At 35.7% G+C, this 10,706-nt stretch overlaps 1 protein-coding gene across 1 annotated transcript in view; it reads left to right on the top strand.

Moving 5' to 3' along the window:
• Positions 1-9,233, top strand: part of TERB1 (telomere repeat binding bouquet formation protein 1) — a 20,165-nt gene extending 10,932 nt beyond the window's left edge. Inside the window, exons 13-21 of the mRNA XM_035891529.1 lie at positions 2-319; positions 1,925-1,986; positions 2,868-2,960; positions 4,213-4,383; positions 4,871-4,951; positions 6,400-6,513; positions 6,907-7,019; positions 7,546-7,742; positions 8,340-9,233. Of these exons, the coding sequence (XP_035747422.1) occupies positions 2-319; positions 1,925-1,986; positions 2,868-2,960; positions 4,213-4,383; positions 4,871-4,951; positions 6,400-6,513; positions 6,907-7,019; positions 7,546-7,742; positions 8,340-8,424 (1,234 nt within the window). The 3' untranslated portion in view covers positions 8,425-9,233. The remainder of the gene's footprint in view (position 1; positions 320-1,924; positions 1,987-2,867; positions 2,961-4,212; positions 4,384-4,870; positions 4,952-6,399; positions 6,514-6,906; positions 7,020-7,545; positions 7,743-8,339) is intronic.
• Positions 9,234-10,706: the final 1,473 nt, after the last annotated feature.

Raw genomic sequence — 10,706 nt, 5'->3', positions numbered from 1 at the left:
CCAACACTGAAGCATCAAAATATCATGAAGTAAATCCTGCTGATCCAAAAACTTACATAGAAAGAACACATAAAGTAGTACATTGTCTGCAGTTGACCTCTAAGTTGGATGATCAGGTTCTTGCTCCATCTGTAGATTCTTCTCCACTGAAAAATGAAATAGTGAACACTATAGATCCAGTAAATGCTTCTGCTAGACAAAGTGAACAGAGTAATATTCCATGTTCAGTTAATGAACTGCAAACAGACAGTGTACTTCAAAGTCACAGTAAAAATGAAAAAACTGCTTGTGTAAAAAATCAATCTATTCCTGAAGTAAGGTAAGCATCTTACACCTAAGCAGGAGTACAAAGTAGCTTCTCTTCAGTAATTTCCAAATTGAATGTCAGCCTTTTAAGTTGTCTGTTACTAATGATGTCTTTTTCTCCTTGTGAAAGGACATAGTCTTTTGGTGGCTCACTAGAGAATATTCTGTGGGAGTGTTTTTGACATCACAGATCAAAGATTATAGACACTGTAGTAACAAAAGCTTCTGATCTTTTTCTCTGAATGGTGGGCTTCTGACGGATTGTATAGAGAGCCTGTAACAGGCCATGTTCTAATACCTTCAACATAGTGATGAAAAAGCATCCACAGTTTTTGCCTCAAAATTCTCACTGATTCAGTAGATCAAGATTTGACCCATTGGTTTGGATGAAACCACAAAGACTTGTGTAATATGCGCTTATGGGGAAAGCAGCCGTTACAGAACTGCTCTGCAAAAAAAGTTGAAATTGGAGTGCCTATAAACTAGGGAAAGCCGCTCCCCCCTGTTTTTCTCCCCTCATGCTCAGTTGCTTCCCTGCATGGGAAGATAACGATACAGCCTTGTTCAGTTATTCACTCTTCTCTTGCTCGTTGCTCTCAAACAGATGCTTATTTTCCTCTTTTTCTTTTGCTCCTCATGGTTATCTTCCCTACTGATAAACAAAAAATTAGTTATAGGATAAATATCAATTCCATTATCTTGAATTTATATCTGGAACATCCCTCAAGACAGGCAATGAGAGAGTATGAACAAAACTACATTTCTCCTTTGTTTGAGTTCCACATTTTTATTGTGGCTGGCTGGACCCTGCTCTTATGCAGTTTCCTTGCACGCGTTATATTGTAACTCTGCAACTACCGCAGAAATTATCAAGAGCCTAGGATATTTTCCATGGTACATTCAGGTAAATTTTGCTTTGCTACTGATTAGCATAATTTCACACAGCTTCTTTTTTTGTTGTTCAGATCTCTGAAGCACAAAACTATTAAGAAATTAATCTTTTTTGGGGGGCGGAAAGCTCTCTCCTTGCATATGTATTTGTGTGAAAACAGGTGTTAACCAAACATAACCATGGATTAGGCTCCTTGCTCCTGCAGCATTCAGAAGTAGTCAATGACATAGAAAAATGCATGATCACCATATCGGGAGCATGTTGGTTGCATAAAAGTTAATCAGTGGAAGAAAAGAAGAAAATCAGTTACCTTTTAGAGCAATGGCTACATCTGGTGAAGGCTACAGTATTTTGAAGACTTTGTGATAGTTTTATGTGCACTAAGTAATCTTTATGTGAACCAGAATTACAAATGACTCTGGAAACCAGCATCCCTTGAAAGCAACTGTATCCCAAATGCTGGAACAGACATACTGTGAACAGCACTGCAAGGAATGTGAATCACAGATCTCTGGTAAACAGACTTCTAGCATACAGTGGTTATATGCTAGATACTACAAACCCAGTAACTTGGGATAATTAGAATCAATTTTTTAGAGTTTCATCTTTTATATACTTAATGTGGTTTTTGTTTTGCCTTTGGAATGTATGTATTAATTTACAGGTAAATGTATGTTGTGAAGTTTGTGTATTTTTTTTAATTTGTTCACATTTTGATCTTCCCAGTGAACACTTATTTAAACAACCAGCAGAGATTGTTAAAAATATGAAACAAACACACACATCAGGTACAAATAGCTAAACATATTTCTTTCTTAAATAATTTTGGTCTTAATGAGATTTTAATTAGTTTTGTGTACTTCTATCACTACTTTTATCAGATGTTATATATCATTACATGACAGAGTAGATTACGTATAATATCCTTTAACTGTTTGCATAGTTTGGAAATTTTATATTGTATACAATTTTACCAGGAGAATATTTATTCTACTTTTTTTCTAATACATATTTTAGCTTTCTTTTTAAAATTGATTTTAACTATTCAAATGAATGTATCGCAGATAAATATTTTAAGTTTAATCTGAATACAATCCATACTGAACAATGAAAACCATTAACAGAAAATGCGTAAGGATGCTGGTTTTGTCTGACGTATTTATTTCAGAACTGGGATCTGTTCAATCAAATCTTTATTCACAATTTACTTTCCTGTTAATTTATAAAATTTATAATTATTCATTAGATTAGTGTTTGCCAGAATGGTAGCTTTACAGGTGACCAAGCTGATCTCCATCCTAATTAAATGGAGAATAAAAGTTATTCCAGTACATCACATTTTTCAGCATCTGATTCCAAATACAGATAAAATTTATAGGGCTTAGTTAAGCCATGTAAGTTTACAGGGTTATTTTGCTGTGTTCAAGTTGAAGTAGTATGCTTTGAGTGATGAAAAAGCACTGAATGAAATGTCATTATTCTGAATTTACAAAAATGTAAATGCGATCCGTTCAACTTCAGGAATTTAATTTGGATTTTCTGCTGTTATGTAAATTAAACTTGAATAATCTACAAATAGAAATACAAATATAGGTATGCTGATGCATGATTACCACAGCAAAAGGACAGGTTGCATTTTCTTAGTGGGATTTTTTCCTTCTGAATTTAGATCAACATTCATTCTACTCAGAGTTAACCAAGGAAGAAAAAAGTACCTCAACTGCATCTGCATCCCATAAAATGGCAAATTTAAAGTGTCTAGGTAAATATTATCTTAGGTCTTTCTTTCCTGAGTCCATAAAAGAAGCCTTAAAGAGTCAGCAATGCAGTAAGTGAACTGACATTACAGAAATTTGAACAAATCTGTTCAGTTACCTATTATGTAATTCTTAACTGCTTCCCTTCCTTTTTCTGCCCCTAAAATAAAACATAAATATTGACATAAAGCTTACATAGTCCAGTTTTGGTCTATGCATCTTTTCTTAATGTGGGTTTACTAACAGAATATACAACAGCTTAAAAGATGACACACTGCTTAAAAGAATACTTAAGCCAGTATTTTCCTCCTTTTCAGATCGGAAAGAGGGAGGGAAAAAATGTACCCCTGCTCAGTTCCCTCATGTATTGCCCTGCTAAGCCTCTGAACTATTTTGCAGCCTTTCTGCTTCCTCTGCCTTACTGCTATTGAGTACAGGCAGGCAGTCTGATAGCCATCCATGACTGCAGCCCTCAGTTACCCCATCTTCTACTTCATAAACACGGCTTATCAGTAGGTTATAAGAATGCTGCTGGTACTCAGGGTTTGTAAGTGGATTTTGCAATCAACCCTGTGTCTATTAAAAAAACTAAAACAAAAAGACCAAAAGCCAAAAAAAAACCCCAACCCCATAACCTACTTCTGAACATCATTTAGGCATATGAGCCCAGGTTGTCAAACTAAATTCAGCCTGAGCTTTAGCACTGCCTTATTTTAGGCTAGAATATTGCAGATATGTACCAGTGCCCTTCTTACAATTCCTCACAGTCTCCTTCAGCTGACGTAATTAGCTGTGAGAACATCCAAGAATAACTAAACCATAAATTACCCTAGGAATGTCCTCAGAAACAAACAGGAAGGCTTCCTGTGAGGAAATTCATACCTAAGCTAGACTTACATTTATTCAGGTAAATACAGATACTGTTACAACACAGAGAAAGTTTCAAAGTATAGCAAAGACATCTTTTAGATTTTGGTTCCTGGATAAATGTGCAAAGGGAACTTTGCATCCCACTAATATTTTTACTTCTGTAGGGGATCCGTGCCTCATTTTGTACTTCTGGAGTTGAAATGCAGTGTAATTTTTTATTTTATTTTTTTTTTTTAGAGAGCAAGTACAAACAAAGAATTAAGTATTTTCAAGAAGATACATAGAAGTGTAACCTTTTTTAAGATGTGTAGGTGGAAAACTGGACTTTGTGATGGCTTCAATAGCATTCATGCTTGCTGTTTCTAAAATAGCCTTTTTTTTTTCCAGGTTGTACAGCAGGAGGACTGTCCTTCAATAGTAAAACCTTTACCAAGATGTTGCAAAGTTGTCCATACCAGTGTGACCATCACAAATTCATTCTGGAAGCTGAAGAACGATACAGAAAGGAACTTCGCAAATGGGCTGTTTGCAACAACAGTAGATATGCAACTTATGAGAGTAATTATTATTTCTTTTTTTAGTAGTTGTAACTATTGTTTTAAATCATATTTAAAATTCTGAACGTTTTTTGGTCTGATTCTGATTGTCCTTCTCTTGTAAACTCATTCATTTAATTTGATTTGCCAATGATTTGTACTAAGTGAGATCAGAACTAGCCACTTTTGTTTGAGGATCTTGTGTATTTCTTGGCAGTAGTGATATATCCTCATAGGCTTTGATGAGACTCTGTCCTGTTTGCCAAAGTTCGTCAAGTACTAAGAGAAGGGACTATATTAAGTTGAAATAAGCGTAAATGGATGTATGACATCATAACAAGGTTATTTTATTCTAGTATTACATACTTAACAGATGTAACAGGCTTATAATTCTTAATTAATTAAATAAAAGTGCATCCTGTATTTTTCTGGTTTAAAGGAGGCATTTTGAAAATTAAACAGTTATTACTTACTGGCATTTGTACTGGTGTCTATCTTATATTTTCCAGAAATACTGCTGACCCCAGTGAAGAAAAAAAGACTGCATACAGAAATACCAACTTTTAGGAGCAAAAAGGATAGTTTCCAAAGTAAGGGCTTGGTTTGGAAATGAATGCAAAAATCCCTTACTGTCTAAGTAATTTTTTTGCAGGACTTTACCATTGGGAGGCTGTGGATAGGGACTTATGGTTTTTTTTTTCTTGTGGATTCTGTGAAAAATCTGTATATTAATAGGCCAGAAAATGCATATTCTATAATCATGAAATTGTGATATGCACATTTTTTCACAGCGAAGTTATCTGGCACTTGCTATGTAGATACTGCTTTGAATCCTGTCAGGGTTACTTCCATGCCATCTGCTATTTTTCGGTTTTGTGGCATTAATTTTTAAAATTGAGAGCTACAGTCAGGATCAGAACACAGTACAGTTGCCTGTTCTTGGATTCAGCAACTGTTATATAGTTAGAGCCATATTATCTTGTTATACCTGTTTCTGTTCCTGCTTGGAGCTCTGCTAAGGACTTGGGTCTCTGTGTGCTAAATAGCTAGAAGGGTAAACCTTAACGTATACAACAATACTAGAGCAAGCAAATGAAAACAACCTATCAGAAAATTAAGTACAGGAGATCTATCTACCTGCCCTGTATGATGAAATGTTGAATAAGTTGTTACTAACAAGGTAGAGATGGAAAAGTGAATGTAAGTTCCATCAGTTTCTGCAGTGCAGTTTAGGAACCCTTTGTTTACAGAACCATCAGTTGCCCATAAACACTGGTATTCTTTATAATATACAACAAGTGTCCATTTGTAAGTAGCAGAGTACATATCTTTTACAGTATTTTAATCTGTAATGTAGTAAAAAGTTAATGGTTATAGTTTTTTCTTACTCTGCAGGTATGTATATTTTACCTAATTCACAGGGAATTTTCTTTGGAATGTGGTGTTTGTGGGTACATCCCGCAGAGCTCCAACTACAGTCATACATTACTACCTTCAGCAACTACTAACCAATACTGTTTCTTATGATTGATGACCAGAAATTTTAAAGTAGGCTGAAGCAGCTCTCTAAATCAGTACTTAAATTCTAAAACATTAATATTACTTCAAAATACATTCTCTTTCCAAAAATCAGCCCACCCACTGGGAATTATTTTTAATGTCCTATTTCCAAAAACCTTGTTTACATTGTTATTTTATTTAATTAATTTCTGGTAAAAGCTAGGAGATTGGGGGTTTTTTTGTAATTATTTTTGAAATTTTTTTTCCACCTTCAGATTCAGAAATTAATTTGGCTATGATAGTCATTAACAAACACAAATTTATTTCATCTCAAGAGCCCATTACACTAACATATTGCCTTTAGCAAGTAAACATTTTCTGAAGTAAACTTAATTTTCCAGTCTTTCTTCCCAGACCAGGTAGTAGTATGGATCCAAAGATGGTTCTGTCTTAAATTTTAATTCCTAAAGCATTAGCTGTGTTTTGTGGTTTTTTTAAAGAAAGATGCATAATGTTTTATTGTTTGGGTTTTTTTAAGGTATTCTTTTGACTCCAGTTACAAAAACCAAATCTGATACTTCAAGTAGAGATGAACCCAGTAAAAACACTACGTTGACTGACAGCTATAACTTGATACCTATGTACAAAAAGTGTGAGTGTTACTGGAAAGTTAATTCTATAATAAGCCTAACTTAAAGATCAAGTTTTGCACTTAGGTCGGGGCACTGAGCAAAGCCCCTGTGCTTGCTGTTGGACACAGTGGCTAAGAATGTAAATAGGTATCTTCTGGCACCTTCAATCGCAGCATTACTGATGTTTGAGTTAATTCCTGTTATTTGCTAGTTGCTTCCATATTTGCTTAAATAATCCTCGTGTTAATGTCAATGATGAGAAAAAGATCTAATGAAAATGAGATATTAGTAATAAAGCAACATTTACATATTCAAGTTCATTGGAATAAATGTTCCTTTACAATGCTACATTCAGTTTTACAGTAGATTTCAGATAAGGCAACTAAGAGGTGGCCTTGTTCACAATTTTGTAGCTTTCCAAAAAAACCAAGATGCTAACTTGAAGAGAAAAAGAGTCAGAGGAACGTGCAACCAGCAATGTCAGCACTTAAAAGAAAATTGCATATATTCACTCGACACAGATGAGGTTAGTTATGCAAAGCCTAATCATACACTCATGCATTTATAAATGTATAAATAAAATCACTATGAATTGCATAATTTCTTTTTAAGTCAACTTCAACAGGAGCCCAGTAGCAAAGTGAACCTTATTAAAAAGATATTCCTCTCTGTTGATTCTACTCCAGTCATACTGATTTATCCCTGAAATGAGTTAAGCATTTTTCAACTGACAGTCTTTTCTGAATAATGGATATGGGAGTATGCTTTTTCCTGCATTAATGAACATTTGCATAGTATAAAAATAACAGAAACCCAAAGGAATAAACATACTAAAGGTATAAACTCTGTAGGCATGACAGAAACAAAGGTAAAGGTCATGGAAAAAAAATATATATTTCAGTAAGTGGGTGACAGTGAAGAAATCTTGACAAAGCGATCATTACTTTAGAACTACTTAAGATCATATTGTCAGTAATAATGCGCTACTTCCAAATCTGAAATAGTATGTGAATGTACATAATTTTTAATTACACCACAATAAATATTTGCAGAACAATGAAATATGTTCCTTGGACATAAATGCAACAACTTTAAGGAAGAGAAGAACCCGAAAAGATTTCACGACTGAAGAAATTAACTGTCTTTTGAGTGGAGTAAAAAAAATGGGTAATCACTGGAATTTGATTTTGTGGTCTTATCCATTTCAGAAAGGACGGACAAGTGTTGATCTTTCCAAGAAATACTACAGGTTACAGTTGCAAGTAATCATAATTTAATTTTCTACTAATCATATATGCTCTCAGCTCAGTTTTCAGCTTTTGACCCTGAACTGACTTGCAAAAAAAGGACAGGCTACCAGAATTTGCAACCCATGGGACTGTGCTTTGTGTCAGCTCAGTGCAGTGCACGCTAAGCATTAGGGTGGTCTCTGATGTAATTCAGTTGGGGCTTGTGCTTGGAGAGAGGGAACTAAACTGGGGAAATATTAGAGAGCTTTTGAACCTTCCAGTGCCACCTGACCGGATACAAAAAGGATAAGAGTTTCAGTTAAGGACTCTAAATTAATCTCTAAGTTTATTAGGAAGTTGGGATTTTCTCTGTTCAGTCTCTTCTCTGGTGATGGTTTGTGGAAACCTCTCTGGCAGTTTTCGCTGTGTTCAGTAAGTGCGCTCCTTACGTGGAGGTGCTATCTATGGTTGGGGCAGATAGCGTTTCTGCTGTGCTTTGGGTATGTGTGGGAGAGTTTAGTGGCAAGCATTTTTCTACCAAAATGTTTTCTAAAGTTGTGCAGTGTTTTGTGTCAACATTTGCCTTGACATTTTCTTTTTTTATCTCCATTTCATAGAGGCAAGAAAAAACCAAAAAGCATCAATAACGCCTCTCAAGAGTTTTGGATTTTGTTGCAGAATGTTGAAGAACAGCCTTATTAACAGTGAGGTATTGCTACAACAATATGAGCCCTGAGAGAATTTAGATTGGCTTGGACTCATGTTTTTCAGTGATAACATCACTGACAGAGTTGTTATGCTTTGTAAATTTAAATTACACATAATTTAATAAGGTTTTTTTTTTTTTAATAATGCTAACATAGCGAACAGTCTTTATCAGTAAAATGTATGGGTTTTTTAAATTTAACCTTCTTGAACATTTGATTTATGGAACCTTTGATTTGGCTTTCTGTTTGAATCTTTTCATGGTTTGCTTTATAACATTTGTAAGAAAAGGCTATAGTGCTAAAATGAATATTTTGTGTCAGATAGTGGTGTTTAACGTTGTGTCTGAATTTGTTTCCTCTTAATCAGTGAAATGTTTAAAGGAGGTAAAGCATCTTGTCATGTGTTTAATGTGTTGTATGTGCAGAAAAATATAGTTATGACAGAAAACACCAAATGTGTGGTGAAACACTGCTGCATATAGTAGGCAAATCTTACATTGGTACAGTGAGTAAATTGAAATAGAAAGCTTGAGGAAATCTCGGAACTTCTTGGTAGAAGATGTACAGTGTGGTTCAGCTCCAGCATTTCTTGACTGGTATTAATGACTGGGGTAACATTCCTGGGCCTACGTAAAATACTTCAGCATTGAACTAAGTAGAATGCAGGTACTGATAGAATTTGGCTTCTGTTTATAGCTGGATGTGGTCTGGTGTATTATTGGAGTGAGTGAGTAGAACCACCGTTTCTGCTAATTACACAATTTTTATAGAAAGCTTTAACGAAAGCCTTAGTAACTCGATTTTTCAGTGATAGCCTTAGTATTTCATTTGTATTTCTTATCTATTCTGATACAGGAATGATTAATTGATAGTTAATTTATTATGTAAAAAGTCTAGTTATCTTATCAATACTAGGTTTTCACTACAACACAGCTTAAATGCTTAAAAACAACCAAGATAGCGAAAAACTGAAAGACTTGCAGCGAAGATGATGCCAATGATATAATAAATAGGTCTTCTAATATTTTCAGCTGTTGCACTTTGGTTTTTATATTATTAGAATATTCAGGCATCTATAAAAGATGTCTTTGAGTGGAGCTATTCAAAGCTGAGTAGTCAAATATTGGCATATGTATTTGCAGAATATGAGCCAAAGGGACTAGCAGGGAGTGGTACGCACAACAGGGAGATTTTGGTCTGTTACACACTCTACAGTATTCTTCCAAGGGCTCAAAAGTGAGTCTGGAGAAGCTGCCACTTCATCTGTCGACTGAATGTCTATTATTAACCCCTATTATTCTGGTCTAAATATATTTCAAGTTGAAAAAATACATGAGGCGTAAAGCTTTACTTGACACAAAGTCAGGATATCACAACACTGACAATTTACCTAATCTTACATATAATTTAGGTTGGCAAGGACCTCTGGGCTCTATAATCTTAATCTGTTTCTCAGAGCAGGGCTCATTTCAAAGTTAGGTTGCTCAGTGCCTTGTCAAGTTCTGAAGATCTTCAGGGATGAAATTCCCACAGCTGCTTTGGGCAACCTCTTCTGGTGCTTCAACTACTCCTGTAATGCAAGGTGCTCAAAAAGACACATAACAGGCATCATAACAGTATAATTGCATGAGAGTCATTAATGTCATTTTTAGGCTACTTAAGCTACGGTATTCTAGCACTGTGGAAAGCTGAATTGTCTGACAAATCACCGAAGGAAAGCATCTTTACAAAAAATCTTGAACTTGCTTTGTAGCTCTATCAGAAGAACAAAAACTGTTGGTGGGGTGTAAGAATTTGGGTGGCAACTGAAGTTGGATTCAGTAGGAAATAATTTAAAACAGGCACTTCACTTTCCTCCCAGCGCATCAGTTCATCCCACCTTCAGGCTACACGCAGCGCTCCTAGAATCATAGAATCGCTTTGTTCGGAAAAGACCTTTGAGATCATCGAGTCCAACCTCTAACCTAACCCTGCCATCCCACCACTAAACCATGTCCCTAAGCACCTCATCTAGCCTTCTTTTAAATACCTCCAGGGATGGGGACTCGACCACCTCCCTGGGCAGCTCATTCCAGAGCCTGACAAACCCTTCGGTGAAGAGGTCTTTCCTCATGTCTAGCCTAAACCTGCCCTGGCGCAACTCCAAACCATTCCCCCTCGTCCTATCATCTGTTACTAGGGAGAACCCACCTGGCTCCCCCCTCCTGTCAGGCAGTTGTAGAGGGCGATCAGGTCTCCCCTCAGCCTCCTCTTCTCCAGACTAAATAACCCCAGCTC

Source organism: Egretta garzetta, unplaced genomic scaffold (genome assembly GCF_000687185.1).
Source record: "Egretta garzetta isolate BGI_Z169 unplaced genomic scaffold, ASM68718v1 scaffold23, whole genome shotgun sequence".
NCBI classification, from domain to species: domain Eukaryota; kingdom Metazoa; phylum Chordata; class Aves; order Pelecaniformes; family Ardeidae; genus Egretta; species Egretta garzetta.
Note: the sequence above shows the minus strand (reverse complement) of the source record. Positions and strands in the feature narration are given on the sequence as shown.